Here is a 23,257-nt window from a genome sequence, read left to right as displayed (position 1 = left end):
GTTCAAGGCCAGGTTGGATGGGGCCTTGGTCTAGAGGAGGGTGTCCCTGCCCGTGGAACTGGATGATCTTTAAGGTCCCTTCCAACCCAAACCATTCTATGATTCTATACCCCAAACCCACTGGATTAGCTTCTCACTGACATCAATGTTTGACTGAAATATAGAAAAGAGTAAACTGATATGGTTAGCTTCAGCCACATCCTCAGCTATCCCCTTCCCTTCAGCTCAGCAATACTAAAAAGCTTTGCATCAAAAACAGCTTTCTCAGCTATCTACAGCCCCTCTTATTTGTGGGGACATTCAAACAGAGAGAGGTGAAAGAGGTCAAAGATACATATCAGTATCAAACAACAGTCATGAACTCTAATTACTATGTTTCTTGTGTGCCTGTCACCTTCCTTTATTCTAGCTCAGTATTTTTACACTCGTTCCCTCCTCTACCAATCTGCCACTCAAAACAATTGCCCACTTTGCCTGTCTCTGGTGTGTGCCAAATGCACGAGGGTAAAAAAAGTGTTATCCTCTGCACCCAGAAAATAGAGTGCAGACCTGGGGAACGCCACCAGCCAAGCAAACGGACCTCCTACATCAACGTGTTCCTATTCTGGCTAAAAAGGCCTGCTCCTTGAGAGTCGACAGACATTACTTCAGGAACCAAATCAAATGACTGGGGAGGAATGAAGACCTTCTTCCTGAACCCTCACTTTTTCAGCTCTCACTGAGCTGGAGAGGTGAAAGGGATCTCAGAAAGCAGAGGGTGGTCATGGCTCTGCTCCATGCTGCCAGTGGGTGGCCATCCAACTTCCTAAAGCCACTGGGACACAATGTTTAACCACAATAGATTTGCACAGGACAAAATGCAACTGCATGGATCTCGGGCACACACCCCAAGTTTGTAGAGAGCCAGATTCTATCCTTATTTACATCTTAAGCAGTAAAATCAGCACATCTGCAAATTATGTAAATTCAGGCACATGCTAGTTCAAGATTAAACTTTATTCATCCTTCACAACAGAGCGGTATACCAAATTACAAGGCAAGAAAATAAAAAGTAGAAGCGATGGGGAGGAAAGGTACTTTTCAGAAAAGTATTGCTCTGCACAGAAAGCACAGAATGTGAATAATGTGTATGTACATATATTCATAACATGGGCATAGATTGGTGAAAGCAGACCAGGATACAATGATATCTCATTGGGACTTCTCAGAATATCACACAGGAGCCCAGCACCTTTCCCGACAGCAGGACACAGGACCAATGATTTTTGTATTGGGAATTGTGCAGCTATATCAGGTCAGTAGTTGTTTGAAGGTCCAACACCAGAAAGTAAAGGCTGGCATAACATTCCAAAAAGAAATTTCAGCCATCATGGGTTTTCAGTCAGAAGGGACAACAGACCTATGAACGCTTGACCCCGAGCATAACACAGAAATCCACCACTCCAGCCTGAGCTACAGAAGACCTTTTAGAAAGGCACCCAGCCTAAGTGAGATACTCCAGCTGGCACCATGTGCACGGTTTGAAGGAGGAAAGTGAGGCTGCTTTGTATACAAGAGAAAAAGTGGAGAAACATCAACACAAAATGAAAGTTTACGGTGTATCAGACACGTCCAACACATCTGAAACATTCATACAGAGTCTCAAAGGTTCATAGTTTCCTATTTATTTTCCTCTGTTTATACTGCCTAGCATTTATATCATTAAGAAAACCTGGAAGTAATGTATATTTCTTAGCAATTTATCTTACTGTTTTGCAAATCTGACATATTTCTAAAATACTTACCCAAGTAAACATGTGTGAGAAAAAGTTATGAAAAAAAATAAAGAATATATTGACAGAAAAATGGGAGTTTCATCAGTTCAGTTCCCCAGACTGCCCAGACATGTGTCAGTAAGACCATAACGAAGAAGCAGTTTGCTTTCTTCAACTGGGGAAAATCTCAGAATGCTGAAGTTGTCATTTCAGTCTAACGGGGTAAAACAATTTCCAAACTGGTTACAGAGCAAATAATGCCCTCATACATTAAGACGCAGACATTGCCCTTCGATTTACATAAAGCTATCTGACACTTTTTCAGCCACCTGAGAAAAAATGAGGTCACGCTGATGTCGTTCAGATACCCACAAGTTCTTAGCTTCCCCAGCTTCCTGGTCAGCAGGGCGCCTGCATGCACTATGTGTTGTTTTCAAGCAGCTTTGATGATTATTAGCATTTTGATGGACACTCGTTTCTCAGCCAGGTGAATGCATATCAGTGCCTGGCATGATGCTCCTACAATATGTTATTAATTTCATTTGGTATCATGACAGCTTTTGCAAGACTCATCTTATTAGCCTCTGCCTCTGGGATTGACTGGAACCATCTATTGCCTTTCCTTTCTGGTTATGGGGGACAGAAAAGCAAAGACAGCTCCAGAAAACTCATCTGCTGTCTCCTCAGTGCCCTAGAGTTTGGCTATAGTTCTGGCAACAGATCTTGTCCGAAATGGTACTTTGGCAACTTACAGACTTCGATTGACTAATATATATATACACACACATATATGTCTTCTGATGCATGATACCTGCATCTACAGCCACCCTGACAAAAACAAAACAGCCTCAATCCTCTTATATTTAGATGTTACTTGATCCCATAAACCTTGCTTTCATGTACAGGTTTTTGTCTCCAACCTCTCTACATTACAGGAGAGATGAAGACAAGGACAGCATAACATTCCATAAAGTGAACTATTTCTGCACATGGTGACCAAATGACATATCTCCATGGTTTAAGCATCAGAGTTAAAATACACCTGTGTCTTTCTCTAATATGGGCTTATGGAGTTGTGGGATGCTTAGGTTTGCTTGTATCATAACTGAGGTGTATGTGGGAGAGTCAAGGTTTTTCTGAAATCCACTAGGTTTGCTAATGTCTATGTATCTACACGCACAAAGCTTTGTGTATCGTAATATTTAGCCTACTCTTTAGGGAAAGGTGAGGACTGGGATACAAAGGACAAAAGGAAGAAAACATCCAAAGATAACGGTGAGTACTAAAAACGTAGATGATACAACGAGGAGAAATAAGTAAAAATTCACAGACCTAGCAAAGTACATAATGCTGGGAAAATGAAGATAGGGATAATGCTAGTAAATGTAAATTCAAGTCACAAATTGCATATTGTGATATGGTCCTTCCAAGACTTCATTATAGTTCAACGGCAGAACTACCTTGGGAAGTGTCAAGCCCATGAGAATGATATTTTATGAGCATTAAACTCATTAGAGAAACGAAACAGGAATGAAAAACAACTCTAGCATAATTTTTCTCATTTGCACCTGGGCTTGCTGATGTTTCTGCTGACTCCCCATGTTTTGAGCTGCAGAGGAATCACGCAAGAAACTGCATTAATGAGACCTAAAAGTACCTGTAACACCTTATTAGTAAGGTAAAAAGACAGTTCCGTCAACTCAAGTACCTTATCCATGTCCTTTAACCACTGCTTTTTCCCCTTTCTGTAATATGTAGAGGGATACCAACAAACATGGAACAAACCTCAAATTAACCTAACAAGACAGTTTGTAGAAATGACCCACTGAGAATAAGCCAATGTTTGAAGAATCCAGGATAAACACATATTGAAGACAAAACACAGAGGGGGATGCATTCAAAATGTAGCATCATAAAAAAATTGATACTATGTTAGGGATTTCACACTGATGTGCACTAAAGAAGATGGCTAGGCAATTAATTTATATACTGCTATAACTGCAGAGGTTAGAGCCAAGTATGGGGCCGATTTCCAACAATTCATACTCTCTTTTGGTCCTCCTCATACACACAGACTCAGTTCTTCATTTCACCTCAGGCAGTTTCCTATGCATGGAGCAGTCAGCAGCCACTTAGGTTAATTTATAATGAATGGAACAGAATAATACATGCTGTTTTATTAGCCAATTTTCTAGACACTAACATTGCTCTAAAACTGAGTTCCAGGGCAATGATTGATACAAATGTCAAAAATATGAGGTTAAAATTGGACAGGGAAATACAGAAACAAAGGCAGCTCCAGGAAAACATGCCAAATGTCATTTTCTCATAGTGTCTCCCTGCATTCAGCGCACTTACAGGCATTCTTGCCAAACTGGAATTCTGTGTCACCCAGGTAATCATTAAGCCCCAAGAAATTATCTGCAATTTCACCGCAATGGGTTTCCGTCAGCTGCATCTCTGTACGCTTTCTCAGTGAACCCGTTCCTGCTGATCCCAACAAGGGTTGTATTGTTAAATCTAGGAGAAGGCTATCAACACTGTGCAAACTTGTCTTATAATCCTAGGTGTTGTGTCAAGTCCCTCCCATATTTAGCGCAAGTCTCTGCGATAATGACAGATCAGCTCAGTAGTCAGTAGAGGTAGTCTGAGTTAGTTTACTCCCAATTTAAACACTGTGCAGCACAATATTTTACTGAAAGAAATATGCATTCTTGAACAGTACTTCCAACTGTAAAGGCAAGTTCTGTATTGTATAAGTTGTAGAATAAAGCTGTAAAATGCACAGAGAGACGAATTTTAAAAACTAGCCACCTAAAACTAGAACCTGTTTGTCACATGTAAAAGACACATTCGTGCACAGGTTGGATTAAAAAACTATTCTGAAGATTATGTTAAACTAAAGGTAGATGACTGTTGTGCACACAATTATTAAGAGGTTAGGCCTGCTAGCACACCTTTTTTCTCAGTGATAGAGTTTAGTGCTACAGCTGTGCAATATAACATGTTATTGTTCAGTTTCTCAGACAGAGAAACAATTTTCCTGTTGTCATTTGTCCTACAGGACACATTCTCTCATTCATCTCAGTATGCAAGACCATACTATTGCCATACCACTCACATCATCATGCGGTGCTAATTTTAAGGAGGATTCCATAAGATTTGCAAGGAAAAGTATTGTCCGAGGGTAAGCAGAATGAACCTCCAACATTTGAGGGTAATGGTAATCAGAAATTCATCTAACATATGGGTATCTAACGAAAAAAAAACCTGGGTTCAAATGAAAAGAGTGCAGTCCACATTGTTAAGCCTCTTTTTGTTCTGATACTAAAAGGAAAGCTTATCTTACCTGGTAATGAACTCTCTGTGTAGTAGAAGTTACCGACTGTAGGTCCTAGCAGTGAAAGACACAGCAGTGATGAAAAAAATTAAAGCAACAAGAACTGTTTGCAGTTGTACTATCTGAAGTGCTTGGGCAAACACAAATAATTTTGCCAGTATTTCTCACTGGTTTTAAGCATAGGAAACAAGCACCACACAATAGTCATGGAAAGCTCACTTAAAGTTTAGATTTACACGCATTTGGTCAAAAACACAGTTTTAAAAATATAGAGATTGTGTTATTGGATCTTTACCATATCACAAACCTATTGTTCCATGAAAACTATCTAAATTTAGAATATCATCAACAAAATGAAAGAAAAGATGCTAAAATATATAAATCTGTTTTTCAAATATTTCTGAGTAATTAATGCACTAAAGGAAACCACTGGCAGTTCTCCCTGTTTTAAGACAATCTCACATCAGCGAGGTCATATCAGAATGACCCTGGTATTCAGCAGGGTTCAGGAATCTAATTTATTTTAATAGAGATTTTGTCAAATAGTTTTAGCTCATGACATAGCCTACCAAAAAGCCTGGCCTACAAACTATAGCTCCCCAGTTGGCATGCAAGTTGGCAGAGTGCAGAAAACCTTGGCACCTCCATTCCCAGCAAATGGGTCTGAGCCAAATCAAGCACACACAAAAAAAGTCCTACAAACCCTGCAAAAGGTTGGAGAAACACAGTTCCTTCACAACCACTATGGGTAATGCAACCAGAACTTCTAGCTGTGCTTCCTCCAGGACTGGACAAGTACTCGTCACCCAATACTGGACATTAAGTTGCCTGAGCTCAGTATAAGATCACATTTGTAATCTGCTGAGAACATCATCACAATTATTTCATTGTAATTTTCCATCACCGGATACTTCAAATATGCATCATCTTACAATATGGCTTTATGTCTAATAATAATAGCCACACCTCAGGTGTGAATATTCAGAAATGCATTTGATGAAGGGAATCCTGGCTGAAATGCACGAAAGTGAAAGCCTGTAGTGAGAGACTAAGGCCCATATTCAGGTGGCAGGTGCACAGTTTCAAAACCACAGGGAAGTCAGTGGCTCCCAAAGAGTTCAATGGGAGGGATGAGGTTCATAGCTCCTATGTAAATTGGACCATATATTTAGAAACCTATGGAATGTCCTCACACTTGTAAATGTTGTTGAAAGAAATCAGTAAAAGATTAAAAACAGTCAGAGACAGCATCTTAATGAAAATCCATTAGTTTTGTCACTAAAGGCATACACACTTAAAATTATTCAGGTAATGGGGCATTTGGAGTCTCCATTTCCCAGGCTGTATTGTAGAATGAACTCTCCTGAGGCAAGGTGTTCAAGACAACAAGAGCAACATTATTATTAGCTGCATGAACATACATTTCTGTGTATCTGGAAATATCTAGTTGATATTTGTAGTGTTTATTGGTGTCTCAGATTACTCCATGACAGTATTAGAGAATGGCATTTGCATAATTAGACCCACTCGAATACCACAATGTTTATCCTTACATAACACACTTTCTAATCAGTAAGTTATGTAATTTCAGCAAGGTACATGGAGAAGCCTGGTATTCCATTCCAATTCAAGGAGAAGTAAACACATCCATCCACATCAATTCTGTTATCATTTAAAAGGAGTCAGTATGACTTTTCATTTCCTGTTTAGAAAACATTTTTCAGTGCTGCTCCTGCTTTTATTACCATATCATAACTATAGTTTTGTTTTCAGTGATAGACAAATTGCAACTATTAGACCTCTGCACTCAGAACTGAAAGAAGCATAATATATATTAATAAATGATCACTGAATTCACAAAACCTCACCTCTTGTAGACGATCAATGTACATACGACAGGTCTCCAAGTCACAATCTCCTCGTATAACTATAATTCCTAGAGGAATGGCTGAAAAATCAAAAACAAAGAAAAACCTCTTTAACTGAAGTCCCTTGAACTTTAAAAGATTTGCGATATGCTTCAGGGTTGGTTGGTTTATTGTTTGTTTGTTTGTTTTCTAATGTCCTCACAAAAGCTTTCTACTATCTAAATCATTTAAATGACGATCAGTCATTTAAAAGCAGGAACATATTATCCATCATTAGTTTCACTCATTTATAATTATCAAAGGTTTCAGTTTTCAACTGTCTTTCGTACCGAAGAAGCTAAACCAGATACAGTTAAATTATGTACTTCATTCTCTGATGTCAATTTCAATTATTAACTTCAGAGAAAGGAACATACCCCAGAACAAGAGTTTAGGAGGGTGCTCTTATACATTGAAATAAGAGAGTGATATTTCATTTTCAGAACTCTTAAAAGTATACAAAAATTATTTAAAGTAATGAAAGTCATAGCCTGATTTCAGAGAAAACCGTCCAGCACCATGTTATTTTGATGTAAGGCTGCTTTCAAAACAAAACAGACATTATTCCATTTACACAGAAAATTGACACCTCATCTCCATATTTTCTCAGAGAAGAAAAGAAAACTTGTAAAAATACAGCAAATAATTCCCCTCAGTTGAGGGCAGCATTTGTAATAACAGGGGATTTAGGTTTCCACAGTGATTCTGTTCTTGCAGCCAAAAATATCCAAAACTAACCCACAAAGAGAACAAAAGAGGGGAAAAAAGTATATTTGAGTCCGTAAGGAAGGTACCAAGAGAACTACCTACTAAGATCTCATTAAATAAAAAGAAAATAAGTGAAAATTTTTGAGTATCTGATTTTCTAAAACTGAATCACTGAATGAAGTTCTTTTTTCTCCCTGGAGGGTCTTTAATGAAACAATGGCCCAAAAAAGTAGGGGAGCAGGAGGAAAGAGATTTAAATCCTCATATGAAGTGTTCCAGAAGGAGAGCAGAATAGCAGCTCATAAACAATTTTGGTAACTGGATAACAAGAAGCAACATAAAGTCAGTGACAGTTCTGAGATAAATAGAAAAAACAATTGTGCTGCAGCCCCTCCTGCCAGTCAAAAGTAGTTGATTAAGAGGGAGAGAGATACTTATATACTGAGAGATACTTATCTACTGAGAAGCTCTTCATTCTGGAAAGAGAACAAGGCAGCACTGAAAGTTAATGGGGAACATGGCTCATATTTTCATGACCCACCAAGGCTAGAAGCACAAAGAGAAGCTCAGTAGTTTCAGAGAGGAGAGTAGGGGAGCACCTACAGCAGTCAAGGTCATCACGAGCCGCAGCGGCCAGTGCAGGGCTCTGGGCACACATCAGCAATGCTGCCAGCATCATGTTTGGAAAGCAATTTGAACAGCAGAATGGCTATGAACCCAGGAAAACTAGAAATGGGAAAAAATGGTGGTGGGGGGGGAGAAACAAGAACATAAAGAAGGGATAGGCAGTAAGACTAGGGAAAAAAGGAAGAGCTTGCACTTCCCCTGAAGCAACACTGACATCTGATAGTGATGCCAATCCACCTGCACGTTTTCAGAAAGGCCAGAAGGGAACAGCACTCATTGTGACCTCCCAGATTTTTTCATTACAGAACAGACTGAGACACAAGCAAGTGGAAGGAAGGTCAGTCGCGAGGTTTGCTTTACGCGCTCCGATGCTCTAGGTTACAGAGTGATTCTCTTCGCTTAATGTTTATTATTGCTTAACCTGCTCTGACAGGAGACCCTTAAGCTCTTTGCAGAGAGTACTTAATGCTATCTAGTTTCAATTCAGCAGATCCCTCTGCAGCCCTTACTGAAAGAAGCGTTTGTTAAATTCATTTATAGCTCTAAAAAGTGAATTGCAGCAGACACGACTACACTTCCAACAGCTACAGAGCACCAGGGAGCTACAGCACTGGCTTATAAACTGTCACCATAGATTTTGACTCTTTTCTATTGAATTCCTTCCTTCACAGAGGAGTATATGCACTTAATGGGGACCAGAGCTTTGACCTGCCAAAACACCACAGATAACACAGAATCAAAATGCTTAACTATCACTATTCATGACAGCCCAAAGGAGAAGGACCTTACAAACATTTGGAATTCTACAGAAATCCACCAAAATGTCTGAAAACACTAATATGCAATAGATAGCTTAGTGGTGACACATATGGACCTCATCTAATGACTGAAGAAGAAAGTCATGATTCACAGATTTAGTTAAATTATATCCCTTCTATTCTTGGTGGTCATAGAACAACTCTGGAATTCTGGGCTGAGTGACTTCATCCTTAAAAATAAATGTACAGCTTTTGCTGCCTGGAAATCCTGAATTATCATGACCTATGGCTTTTTGGGTCAATGGCTAGCTAAGGGATAAGGTGCATGAGGTAAGTCTCAAATGGTTCAATTCCATATGGTTCATACTCATTTGAAAAACCTTTTAAGTCATTACAGGATAGCACTATAGTATATGCTATAGTGTTGCTTGCCAAAGGCTTTTTTTTTTGTTGTTTGGAATTTTTTGTGGAGGTTTTTTTATTATTATTTGGTTCGGGTTTTTGCAAGACCCATTTGGCTTTCAGCAAGGAAAATGTTCACAGCCCTCATTTTTCGTCATAAACCACAGTAAGTATGCACAATGCACCATGCAGCCAAGATTTTCAAAGTGCTTCACAATAGCTGCTGTTTGAAAACAAAAGCAAATCCTTAATGATTGATAATGGGGTTGAAACTATGGGATTGATGCTAATTCTAAATATAGGGCAATGCTGTGCAATAGGGACAAAATTAGTTAAGTTATGATAAATCAGTTAAAGGCGTAAAGTTAACATGCATGGCATTCAATATTATTGTGGACACTTTCATCCAGGAATAAAGGAGCTTCTACTTTTTCTGAATAGCCCGCTGTGGATGAGGATGTGGACAGTTCGGAACAGTGCTGTGGGACACAGTGATTGCTAGATATGCCAGGTGAGAGATGGGAGGACAATGTTTTACATTGAGAGCACAGGCACTGCAGAGCAACTTTCTCATTCACCCACACGCTGTCTGCTCCTGCGAATATATGGATATATCCACACATGGGAATATGCCAAAAATAAGGGATAGTCTCAGATCATGAGCCAAGCCACAGCATTCAAGTGCCAGACATTTTTCTCCCGAGGCGCCTGCCCTTCTGGCCACTTGCATCCAGCTCCCAGTTTCTTTGTGCTCCCTGAATGATGAAAAGGACTTTGTCCAGGGAGCTGTGGATACAGGCACTAATGCTGAAGTGATGAGCAGCAGCTCAAGAACCCCAGGAGATGAGACAGGCAGACAGTTGCTTCATATTCTAAACCAGTACTGCAGAAAGCTTTGTGATCCTAGCAACACTAACCAAAATTGAATATCAGCAGGAGGAGGGTTGGGTAGATGCAGCAGTATGGCTGGCATGATGCTGTAATTAACTGTAAGATTTGTAGCGATTTCCTAAGTCCTCATGAAATTAGCTATGGAATTTATGAACAAAGACTAAATCTTTCACCTATTAACTGCCCATTATGTTGAATACCTAAAGCTAGTGAACTCTTTAATAGTACTGAGGACACAAATGGAAGAGGCCTGAATATACTGCGTATGGCATCATGAAGAAAAAATAAAATTCAGTTAACTTCCCCATTTGTTGTTATGAAAGGATTCAATTTATGATCTAAACACCATGATTAACCCACTCAAATCCCAAACAAAACAGCCTCAAGACAGATCATTAAGGTAGATGTGAATGCCAGGAAAACTCATTCTGAGTCTGACATACCTCAGGGGACTGGGGAGATTAGACATTGGGCTGTAAATGTTTAAGGTAGCAAATAAAGGATTCTCACTACTGAAGTTGTTATAAGAATGTCATTTTCCTGAGGGGTTTCCACTGATAGGAGAAACGTGAAGGACCAAGTAAATTCTTGGGAGAAAATTCTAAAATATTCAGGCATTTATATTAAGAGGTTTGGCTTTCCCGGTATGGGTTTAATACAACTGAGTTTGTACAAAAGGATTTTCTTACCACACAAATCTAAGCCATGTGTCTCGTCAGATCCCTTTTGTTTATTATACTGACAAAACCTAAGCCTCCGTAGGTTCATTGGTTGCTAGCACTAGTGGTCCACTTTAAAAATCCTCACATGTCAGAAGATAACACACAGTAGTTATCAGACTAAAACAGACCATGTTTGAGAAGGCAGTCATCCCCTCCAGGCTCTCAGTGACTTCTTCAATACCATGCCACAAAGAGGAAGAAGCTGTCCAAGTCAAATGAAGAGAGAACTTTTCCCAAACAGCACACAAAAGGGAACAGGTTATAGAAAGAAAACTATAAAGAGTTGGGAGTTGAAACTGGCAGGGAATGGATATTGCGACTAAGAGATGAAAAAAGAGGTCTGGCTGAACAGTGAATAAGGATTTAAGATTAGGAAAAAGAACAGGAAGCTGAGCTGTGAGATCTGCAGAAACAGATTAAGACATGCAGGAAGGATGTGTGTGGGATGAGGTAGCCAAAGGGGACAACCAGGACTGAAAAGGTAGGATGAAATCAAATTGGAACAGCGATAAGAAAAGGAAATGGGAGAAATAGAATACGCACAGAAAAATCTCATGGAAAAGTCTATACCACAAAGACAAACTATAGTATGATTTCCTGGAAAGTATGAAATGGAATTTAATATTCTTGTGTCTCTCCACTCCTCTACGGTAAATCTATATTTATATCTATTTGGAATACTGTCCGTCTCTTCTAGTTGAAAGGAGATGGCAAACTTACAGCTAACAGTTTCCCCGCTAGCTCAAAAGGCAGAGGACTGTGTTGAATGTAGATATGCCCCATGTGGTGTCAAAAGAGGGTAGATTTAGATTAGATATAAGGAAGAAATTCTTTACAATGAGGGTGGTGAGACACTGGAACAGGTTGCCCATGGAAGTTGTGGATGCCCCATCCCTGGAAGTGTTCAAGGTCAGGGGCTTTGAGCAACCTAATCTAGCAGAGAGTGTCCCTGCCCATGGCAGGGGTGTTGGAACTAAATGAACTTTAAAGGTCCCTTCCAGCCCAAACCATCTGTGATTCTATAACTCAATCATATGATATGAGATTTCAATGGTTTGGATTTACCCCTTCACCCAAACCCAGGCAATGACATACCCTGTTAAAGAAATGTTACTATGACTACAAAATCAAGAGCTCAAAGTCAGAAAAAAGCCAAGATTAAAGTTGCCTATTCGAGCACCTGTGTGTATATTCATTGTGCCACTGCCTTTAATTATCCGACCAAAGCCTGTGTTTTCTTCTGTTGGACTCTTGTGTCTTTCTAATCTTTGAATATGTGTGTGTGTGTATGGGTGTCAGTCAAAAGCAAGAAATGTAATTCACTGTGCTGTCTGGACAAAGCCCACAAGATCTCAGCCATCAAAAGGCAAACCAAGCTATTTTCTTTGACACGAGCAATGCCTTTGGGAACTTCCTCTTTGTTTCTGTCATTTCCGTTTCAGTTACAAACATTTATCAGTGGTTTGCATCTGTATACACCAGCATGAGAATCTGTGAGCTCAGTGGCAGCAGTTTCCAATATTTAACTCACTCCTGACTTCTAACCCCCTTGGTTTCATCTTGCTGGGTTACTTTAAGCAACCTATCCAACCCTCTCAGTTTCAGATCCTATTAAATCACTGTGACAGAGAAATGCATGAATTAGCTAATGTCTACACAACACATACTGAGAAAACAAAGCTATTAGAGCAAGGCAGTGACCTTTAAGCAGGGTGAAATTTAGCACACAGTCTGTAGGTAATGCTGCCTTTTACAGAGCTTCTACAGATAAGCCACCCATGTCCCCTAAGAGTCCTCCTGACAAATAAATGGCCATTGGTGCTTCCTTTACAGGATGGAAGAGAAGGTTTATAGCTACACACCCCATCTCGCCTAAATTCACCCAGATCAAAGTTGCTTCCCAACATGAGCACCTTTCCTTCAGTGGCTAATCTCCCCTGTCCTGACTCCATCTGCTAATTCAGGTTTCCCTCATCATACCACCTAGCAGGAAGTCCTTTGCTACCCTCTGCCCTTTACATTATGGATATTCATGATGTAAATACCAAGTCCTCAGTGTTGACCTTTTCTTCTTTTGCTAGTTGCTCAGAATCACGTGGAATAGTCTCCAAATTAACCTCACCTGCCATATCCTTGAGTTTTAAAGAGTCAGAATACATTTCATAGATCAAGGATTCTCAAACTGTGGTAAGTGCATTGCTGGTATGAGGAACCTACAGTATCTCTGTACATGTACACATCCCACATGACTCACAAGCTTGTCACTCCATGTACCTGATAAGAACTCCTCGGATGACCCCAAAACCCTCAGATAACCCACAGAAATTAAAGGCAGGGACAGACACATTATAGACATCCGGCTAGATATAATCAGAGACAGACAAGAATCCGAGGTTAACATCACATCATGTTACACCGGCCCCCACTCCCCGCCACACACACACAAAGCAAGGAGGCTGCAGAGAAAAGGATTGTTAGATTACAGATGGTTCAATTGTTATACATATGGAACTAAATTTTCTTCAAAAATTGCTTTTTAATCTAGTCTGCCATTTTATTCAAGAGGAGATAAGGAATGACTGCCTCTGTATAAAAGTGTGGGAGATCCAGAGCTGTTACAGTGCTGAGTTATATCTGATATTGCCACCATGGCAGCCGGGTATGATTCCTCCTTAATCTTAATGGTATGGAGCAAAGTAAGATTGTTCACCATAGCTAGGGCATACAAAACAACAAGTTAAGAGTGGTAAGAACTGAGATATTCTATTTAAAAAAAACAAACTGTGCAGTTACTGCTGATGGTGAGCTATTCCACCACTCCATCTTCATGGTGCAAATTACAATAGTGTTGGCAAGAAGGACTAAGAAGGTTTGAAGACCACTTGGTCACTAACTAGTTTGTGGTTGGTTTGTTGTTGATTTACTTTTTTTAAATATAATTAATTTCTGCATATCCATCCATTGTCAGGAATTTGTTAGTAACATGAAAAGGGGAAAATAGGGTGTCATAAACAGAAAGATTTTGCTATTTTAAAAATAACTCAATTGTCCCCCCACAATGCTGCTTTGGATCACACTTTCCTGCAATAACAGGAAATCAGAGAGATTGCACAGAAGATATGCAGGCAAGAGACAGAATTAAGGTCTGTCCATCTAGAAACATCAATTCAACTTACTTTTTAAATATGATAGTCTTGTTTATGGTCATGTAATGTACAACTATCTTACTGGGCAGAAGGTGGTGAAGCTGGTGACTAGGGTGACAAGTGCATGGGGCATGTATAGGGAGGTGTTAAGACAACTACATTTGCAGCAAAGAACATTACAACATAAATAAAATGCCAACATACATCCTTTTTTTAAGAGTGCATGGAAGCATTCATCCCTCCTCACTAAAGGATCAATAAGCATCCTCTGTACCATCATTAATCATCCCACAGACAATACTGAGATGCTGACAGAAGAAAGAATGAAGAAAAGAAGGAGCATGGGGAAGGAAGAAAGGCACAATTCAGAAACAGCATCTTGGTTAAATGCCAGCTGCAGTGACAAGAAAAGTAGAAAGCAACAGAAGGAGAATGGGCTAAGAGCGGTCATGCCCTTCAGAGGACAAAATGACATTCTTTAATTTCTCAGGAGGTTTTCAAAATGAGGTGTCTACCTCCAGCAGAGTGAAGATTAATCTTCATGGAACAGTTTGTATGGCGAGTTGTTATATGTTGGGAAGTGCAATTTTAGGTGAAGTAGTTGATAGAATCAAATCAGTATTTCAAGCAAAGAAGGGGAGTGAAATGTATTTACTGTGAGTTAAAATGATCCAGATTATTACACTGATGCCAAAGCTTTCAAAACTCTATTATGGAGACATGTAACAGGCAAAAAAACCATAACAGCTTCTTTGGTATTTTTCCTACAGGGATAACAGCATGACTCGTTATTAACTGGCTTCCTTCTCCTGTTCTGATTGCTGTGAGATTCTGGTTTGGTTTTCAAATGATTTAGGGAGCTAAAAATGCTTTTAAATCCTTGTGGGCAGGGAATGGATAGTGAGTATAGTATTATGGAATTAAGTTGTAGGTATTCTGCCAAAGGCTGGACAGATATGTAAATTGAGTTTCTTGCAAGCGTCTAGTGAGACACACGTGCACCTGAGAGCTACAGTCATGCTGAAGGAAGCTAACCTCAAGCACAGTAACAGGCCTTGTAGAAACAGGGCCCAATATAAGTGCTCTTGTATTTTGTTAGTGCACAAGTATTATCTGCATTTAAATTTTTCATTCACACAGACAAAATTTCAGCTGCCATGGAAATTTATTTATTTCCACTCCCCTCCTCCCTATAATCACTTTCTTTGGTAAAGAAAGAAGAGGCTCTTCTCCTCCTTCAGCACTTCCCTCCTCCCCCAAGTAACTTTTAGTGGCAATGCTCCATGAAATGATGTGTTGATGAGGACATAGTCTCAATTTAAACACGAAGCAAATTCTTCTCCAGCAAGCCATAATCCTCATCCTGTTAAAATTCTTCTCAGTCCAGTGATGAAGGCTTTGATTTCTTAAACTATGACCAAAATCCACTAACAAAAACTTCAGAAAAGGCTCTCAGGACCAATATTAAAATTTAAACCATTTCAGTTCTTTTGTTGCAATGAGAGCTGGTGAACTGGGAGAATAAGGAGGGGTGGGACTAGAGGAATGAGAGTGAAACAGTTTAACTATCTTCCAACAGTAAGATAAGCAAACCAATTAAAAGCATTGTCATCCTGTAATTACCAGGGCACTCTGTATTACAGAGGGAGCTGAAGCTTTGTTGCACAACAAAGTCATGCTTGTAATTTAATATGAATAATGAGCCAGATGCATGAACAAGACTATTAAATTATCACAAGCAGCCATGTCCCTCATTGAATAACGACTCCGTGTGTCACCAAGGAAAGGAACTCCATTTTTAAGTGTGGATTGTCATCATCAATGTTGCCAAAGCAACCACTGTCTGCTTTTGACTTCCCCCCTGAACGTGGCAATTAAACCATTACATGAGGAAACAAAACAGTGATTATTCTCTTACGTGGAAAACTGAAGGCTGTTAAAGAATAAGGGACTGGGGAAGCCAGATTCCTTTCCCCAGGATAAATGCACCTGTGCAAGAACCACGTTCAAGGTCAGAACACGTTCTCAATATGAAATTTATCATGGTGCTGCACTCAGTTTCAATTTGATGCTAATCATAAAATCCAGAATATCTTCATACACTAGTAGAAACCGAGCAGAATCAACAGAAAGACATGAATAAAAAAAACCAACTAGTGTGAAAAGCACTTATTTTACAGCAAATAAAATCAACTTGCAGAAGGCATAGTTAAATAAGAAAACAGGTGAATTCTCTATATATGCTCTTTATGGAGAGAGTATTTATATATAGAGAATATGTATGTGCATATGCACAGATAGATGAATATACACTCCACATGACTCATCCAAAATGCATGCTTGATCCTATGTTTGAGGGTTGTTATTGTTGTCTTGGTTTTGGAGGGTTTTTTGTTAGTGTAAGATTTACACAGAATGTTCTACCAAAAGCAGAAACAACCTGGCTTCTTCCAACTTACAAGCTTCCCGGAGTTTCTCCTTGTCGTAATGTAGCCCCTCATATTCTTGTAAATTAATCCTGTTCACTCTGATCCGCAGGCGATCTGGGATGGAATGAGGGCTGCAAAAAAAAGAAGAAACCTTCTTAGATGAAGCGTTCCATGGAAGAATAAATTGAAAACAGGATATGAAGTCATCTTAATCTTCTCTGAAAGAAGAAAAAGAGCCAGCCTCTTCAAAACTGGGCCGACTCCTCACAGGCCCAGCACTGCATTTAAAATTATGACTACCCACTGCACAACAACATAGACATTACACCTTAAATGATACGCAGGATCAAGAAGCCCATTTTCTGGCTGTGTGGTCTGGAATTGCAAAGGTTTTTCTCACTACCCCTCCTATCTGCAGTTTGCCTTTTTGTACATCCCTAGGGCCCTATCACAGTCAACAGGTCTGCCAAGCTGTGGTTCAAGACACAGATGCTTTCTTGGGAAGTCTCTCATGACAACCATTCCTCTGCCCATGAGAGCACGACCCTCATTCCTGGAGGATCCTCATTCAGCATCTCTGTTCTGGGAACCAGGCAACAGGAATGTGGCTAAGAACTGGATTTCCAAAGTAGTGAGTCCAATACACAGAACCCAGGAGGACTTTCAAAAGCAACTGGCAGTACAGGAACCTAATTTCTACAGATTTCATCCAGATTTAGAAACCTCAACCATCTATATAATTTTGAAACAGTCAGTGTGTCCTTATCTATAAATTTAAGTGTCCATATATTAATAGGAAGTTGCCCTGAAAAGCTTTGTTTTGTTTTCATGCTGACTTCCACCTTACCATAACCTAATACTTGATTTTGTAAGTTTAACTGAATGCTATGTTAATTAACGTGGCCACATTTGCATTTTCCCCTTTTAAAGAAAGATAGATAACCTGTGTTACTATAATACACAGAGCAAATGTCTGTCCTCTAGGAACTGGCCCCTGGGTCAGTTAAAAGTAAATTCTTCATCCTGTGCTTCCACCAAAAGACCATCTATTTTCTCTGTTTTAATCTAGTTAGTAACAGAACTCTGCCAGTGGTATTATTGCCTAATACACACACACTGCCTTTTAAAAGTTAAAATACTGTCCACTGCCATAAATATACAGTTTTGCTTCTTTCTTTGTCTCAATTGTAAAATATTTGACCTACAGCATTTGTACTGCTAGTGCTGACAAACCACATCTCACAAATGCTTTTTTTTTCTTTTTTTACTTTTTAAAAAAAGCAAGCAACTTTCTTTTTGGCTAGAAAATACTACAGACCTAACAAAACACATGGTTTGTGGCCATCTCTTTGTAGAGCCACTGGGTGTGCAAATAGCAGTTGTTTCAGTGTTAGCTTATTGCATGCTTTCTCTCTGTTAGTATAAACAGCTCTGTCACATCTAGACAGATGAAAATAAAGATTGAAAATCAAGTCCCAGTTTAAAAAAGCTCTATTGGCACAAGTACTCTTTGCCTAAAAAGTGATAAAGGATAATGAATTGAGGGTGCCTCCAAAACTGGAGTGTAAGACAACATGCTAGATGGAGCTGCACTGAACAAATTCACATTCTGAACAGGAGTTTCTATGTTAGTGATGAAAATGAGCCTAAGATACACGAAGAATAGCTTTGAAGAAATCATAAATGATTAATGGTGGCAGCAAGACTGGCACACTCAGAAGCATATAGGCTACCCAATGTTTTCCCTGTGCTGACTGACAGGGACTATTGTGTCAAAGCACCCCAAGATATGATCAAACTGCCCCTATTTAAGATAAGTTTTTGCAGTTTGATGACAGACACCTGGGATGGTAACTTCCAGCACAGCTTCAGGAGACAGCTTTCTAAATCAGGGGCCATTATATCATCCTACAGAACAGCACTTTCCACCTGCAGGCTCTACAGCTGGCTCAGCAACCTGGAGAAGATGAGCGCCTGCAAATGGAGGGGAAAGGTGCATAGATGGAACAAGAACATAATTGCACTGAGTCTGACACTTTTTTTTTTTCTTTCTTTGCCTTTTAAAACAAGTTTAAATGTCACATCACTAGCTGAGAAATGAACATAGTCTAAGGAACTATGTTCCCTTCCAAATTCTATAAGATGCAAGTTTCAAAAATGAAAATCATAGGAGATATTATTTTTAGCCAGGAAAATATAAGAAAATGTTTAAGTCAGAAAACATAGGAATTTAAATGCATAGTCTTTGACTGAGAGGAGAAAAGAAATAATTCACTGCATGTAGTAGGGTTCATGAAAATGACAGACTGACAGCTCTGAAAAGTGAAGTCTTTTATGCACCAGTACAATACAGGAAGAAGCTATGTTGCTTTTCTCAAAATGTTCTGCCACTGCACATTATGATGAAGGTAGCTCAGTCTTCCAACTGATCCGTTCACAACCTGGGGATCATTGGAATGTTTCAGGGAGGAACGCTTGTGAATTATCTCTACTTTGAACTCAGCTGGGAGGGAAAGGGATGGGGAGACGGGAGAATTCAGCTATTTATTTCTGTTGTAAGACTCAACCATGTTACAAAGACAGCCATCCTTGCTATGGGCTGAATTAAGCTCAGTCTAAACCCAACCCAATCTGTCGCTTCTCCTGAAACCAGAACCAAATCTGTACTGTTCTGTTGAAATCTTTGAGCAACCCAAGATGGAACTTTATAAAAAGTATGCTTTGCAATCCCCAGTTCAAAATAACCACTTGAACAAAAGCTGATACTCCTGTGCAGGAATTACTCAGCCCAGCACAGGGGATGTTTGCCCTCCAAAGCAGAACCACACCATTGCCTCTCCCTACTTGCTGTTTTCCATTTCTTCCTTGCTACAGAGCTCATCCATGCGTGATGCTCAGACTCTGCCCTTCCACTCTGTGACCCTGTGCTGTGGTGACCAGTGCTGCTCTCCATACTGAGGGAAAACAGTTTAATACAGGAACTTTGCATCTTCCCAAGGTAAACTGTAATTTTAACTCCTAACAGAAGTTTACCAACTCCTTTTTCTCCTTAATTTGTCCTTTTAGATCTTCTATAGCAGATATCTGAGTGATATTTGTCTTTCAACTACCCATTGCATCCCATCAGTCTGGCTCCCTCCCACCAGCAACCTACTGGTGTCCTTCACTGTGAGAGATGAATGTGTTTATGTATTTTTGTAGCTCTGCACTGTCTGTGCAGAATTTACTACAGCTACAAAGTCTTTAATACTTCCCACTCACAATTTCACTTCCTCTCCTTCCACACACTGGCCTTTGTCATGTTTGTTAGTCTATGGCAGGACAAGATGTGCCTGATACAGGCAACCAGAGACCAGCTATGCTCTATTGTGGGAAATACTGGGGACAGGGCAGGTAACCCTCTCCCCAGCTTCCATATCTCCCCGTGAGCTTGTCTCAGTCATACAATTGTTTCCACCTCCAGATGTTGAGGTGAAACAACTCCAGTAAGCCTGGGATTGCTAAAAAAAACATGGTTAATGAATTATTTTTTGTATGATCCAGAGCAATCATAATTGAATCAGAGGCAATTTTAAAAGCTGCTGTTTCAAGATTTCTGTTTGGTACTTATCCATCACTACCATGTTTGAATTTTCAGAAATCATAATTATTTCTAGAGTACCTCGTTTAGATAAGAGAGGAAGGAAAAAAAAAGGCGAAGGAGTGATGTAACCAAGTTCACGCATCTAATCTTTGACAGAGGTAAGAATTCAATAGGACTCTTCAGCCCAAAATTCAGTCCTCTATTCCCAATGTCATCTACCCATTCCTCCCCAAGGCTACCTTCTTTAAGGTAAAAGTTAGGTTTTCTATAATAGTACAGTGATGTTTTATGTTGCTTCACCTCCTCTCCTCCCCTCCCCGCCAAGTCCCCCCAAGATATTTTACTTGCAGCTGAAAACTGAATGCCTGAAAATATTTGGATGATTGTCTGAATAGTTATTATTACAAATAATTCTAACAACTGTCTATATTATATACAAAGATTTTTTTTTAAATTATCATCCAAACCCAAGACTTTTTAGTTCTCTGGGAAGATAACATAGGAAAAATCAGAAGAACTGTCCTCCTTTTATAGTGTTTTGCTCATAACAACTCATTTGGCATAAAAATACTAGGAAAGCTGTGTAAAAGCAATTATGGTAGGGCTTTTTGCTTCTCAGTTTCTAAGCACTAGTTCAAGCGTGAACTTTCTTGGCAAACATTATCAATTAATTAGTGGTAGACTTATGTCCTACCACACAACTGGCCTCATTTCAAACACATCATTGCAATGGATAATCTGGATATCTCATGAAATGGGGAGAGGAAAGAAAGACAGGGAAACAGAACAACTTCTCCAAGTTTATGTTTGGAGCCTTTATATCAAGGTGAAGGGATGGTCATGTTGACCCTATATATTCAGTGCTCGAGATGACCTGAAAAAGAGGAGGGGGGGATGTTAAGATTCATGCCAACATCTGTCAATCCTTGGTTAATTGCCGTCTATCTCCCTACAACCTCCCTGTGAGGACAGGATAGTATTTGGACACCAAGGGGAGAGAAGGACAACACTGACTTCTGCAGCTATGCTGACTCACTACCTAATGCCACATAAGAAAGAGAAACGTGCACCTTCTCTTTACAAATATTATTTCCTGGCTTGAAGCTGGTTGCAACCTATTGCATCTGCAGCATCACTTTCTTGAATCAAATTAGTCCTTTCACCTGAAAAGGAGAAGTGAGCAAGCCCTTTTTATTTGCTTGGAACTGGAGGAGGAAAAAGATCTAAAAATCAACAGCAAATCTAAAATATTTTTGTTGCTCCAGGAGCCACACACACACTCTCCAAAAGCACATTTTAACTAGAAAATATCTGAGAGAATTCTTCCCATGCTTTTGTAAAAAGTATAATTTTTTTGGTACATCAGTGCACTGTATATCTCCAAATTTGCTTCTGTGGAAAAAACAAGCACACCATCTTAAATGTAATGTATTACCTGAGGAGAAATAGTTCCTTTCTGGGTCAAGTGTGGGAGAGCAATCAGCCAGCAAGTGTCGCTTTCCTGTTCTCCTGTTTCTCCCTCATGTTCATCCCCTTTTTATAAAGAGAGGGCACTACTACTACACAAGCAAGCTCTGTATGTTAAAATGGCCTTTTGTCCATTGGAAAAGTTTAGCTTAGCCATAAAAATGTAACCTTGGAAACAGCAGCTTTCTATAGAAAATAAACTATGAGAAATAGGAACGCTAAGAAGTCCTTTCTACAGGGCAGAGCTTTTGTGTACTTAGCTAAATCCAGACACAGGTAATATATTCATAACTCAAATACATATATATGTATATGCATATATACACTCCTATAAATATGCGCATATATACACACACACTAAAAAAAACATTTCTTCAGTGACTGAAGTTCAATGGTTTTGTTCATGATTTATTTGCAAATACTCTCTTCTCTGTCAGAATACAGTTGTTGGCTGACATTATATTGTGTCTCACTAAATTTTATTACCTATTCAATATAGCTTTGGCTCTAAAATTCACTATGTGAATATTCATCCCTTGTGCTATCAGACTGGTGATTGACACCAGGGGATATTGTCTTCATCATCCAACTAATTAACTCGTTCATTCACAGAACTCATGAGCTCCATACAGAGCTCTATTTAATGCAGCTGAGCAAAACACTTCTACTATTGATACTTCTGTAGTAATAATCCATATTATTATACAAATCACACAATTCTTCTTGTTCAGACAAACTCAGCATATTCAGAAACCACAAAGACTAAGTACATAAGCATGTCCATGTAAAAGCTAATAATAGGGTGATAAATGTCACTGAAAGCAAACATTACTACAGCATTACTAGAAATGGAGGTTTATAAACACTGTATAAAACAACTTGCTCAGCTGTAAGGAAAGGAAGCAAAGCTCTCCAGATAGAGCAGCAGACAATTTATAAATAAATTTAGGGAGATTGCTGCACTGCAATTCAACCTAAAATATTAAAATTTCTTACACCTATTATTCTTCAACATGGTGTATTACATAGTCAATGAAAAGTAATTTAAAGTACAGATGAATGAATTCCATTACTTCCTAAAGAATCTAATTAAGAACCTCATTCCCCAAACACACCAATCCACAGAATTACATCCTAAAGGTCATATGCCCCATGGGACTATAAATGCAGATTCAGGTCAACTGAAACATTCTGTTCATTCACGTTGATTAGCTATAATGGTTTCATTTAAATACAAACCTAAATATCAATCTTCTCAAATCAGGAGCATAGATAGGCTAGTTTACCATATTGAATTTTATCTGATGAACTTTTGATTAGCATGGACCAGAAGCGCACATTCAGGGCACTATTAAATAGCAATCTAAATGAGCCTTGTAGAAAAGCTATGCACATTATTGAGTTGCAACAAACTATGAAAGAGTCTGCAGAGATGTTATGAAGTCCTCTCAAAATTATTCCACTCATATAAAAAAAAGTAATTTCAGTAATAGAGAATTATTTTATTTCCTTTTTTAGCTGCA

General features: G+C 39.2%; 1 protein-coding gene across 8 annotated transcripts in view; it reads right to left on the bottom strand.

The window, feature by feature from the left end:
• The window catches only part of DGKI (diacylglycerol kinase iota), a 230,807-nt gene that overhangs the window by 63,869 nt on the left and 143,681 nt on the right, over window positions 1–23,257 (bottom strand). For all 8 annotated transcript variants that reach the window (XM_054808326.1, XM_054808350.1, XM_054808335.1 and 5 more), the window contains 3 exons: window positions 16,715–16,815; window positions 6,963–7,042; window positions 5,104–5,148 (listed from right to left, as the gene is read on the bottom strand). In XM_054808326.1, the coding sequence (XP_054664301.1) occupies window positions 5,104–5,148; window positions 6,963–7,042; window positions 16,715–16,815 (226 nt within the window). The remainder of the gene's footprint in view (window positions 1–5,103; window positions 5,149–6,962; window positions 7,043–16,714; window positions 16,816–23,257) is intronic.

The sequence above is a fragment of the Grus americana genome, chromosome 1 (assembly GCF_028858705.1).
Source record: "Grus americana isolate bGruAme1 chromosome 1, bGruAme1.mat, whole genome shotgun sequence".
NCBI classification, from domain to species: Eukaryota; Metazoa; Chordata; class Aves; order Gruiformes; family Gruidae; genus Grus; species Grus americana.
The sequence above is the reverse complement of the archived record's forward strand: the minus strand, read 5'-3'. Positions and strand labels throughout refer to the sequence as shown.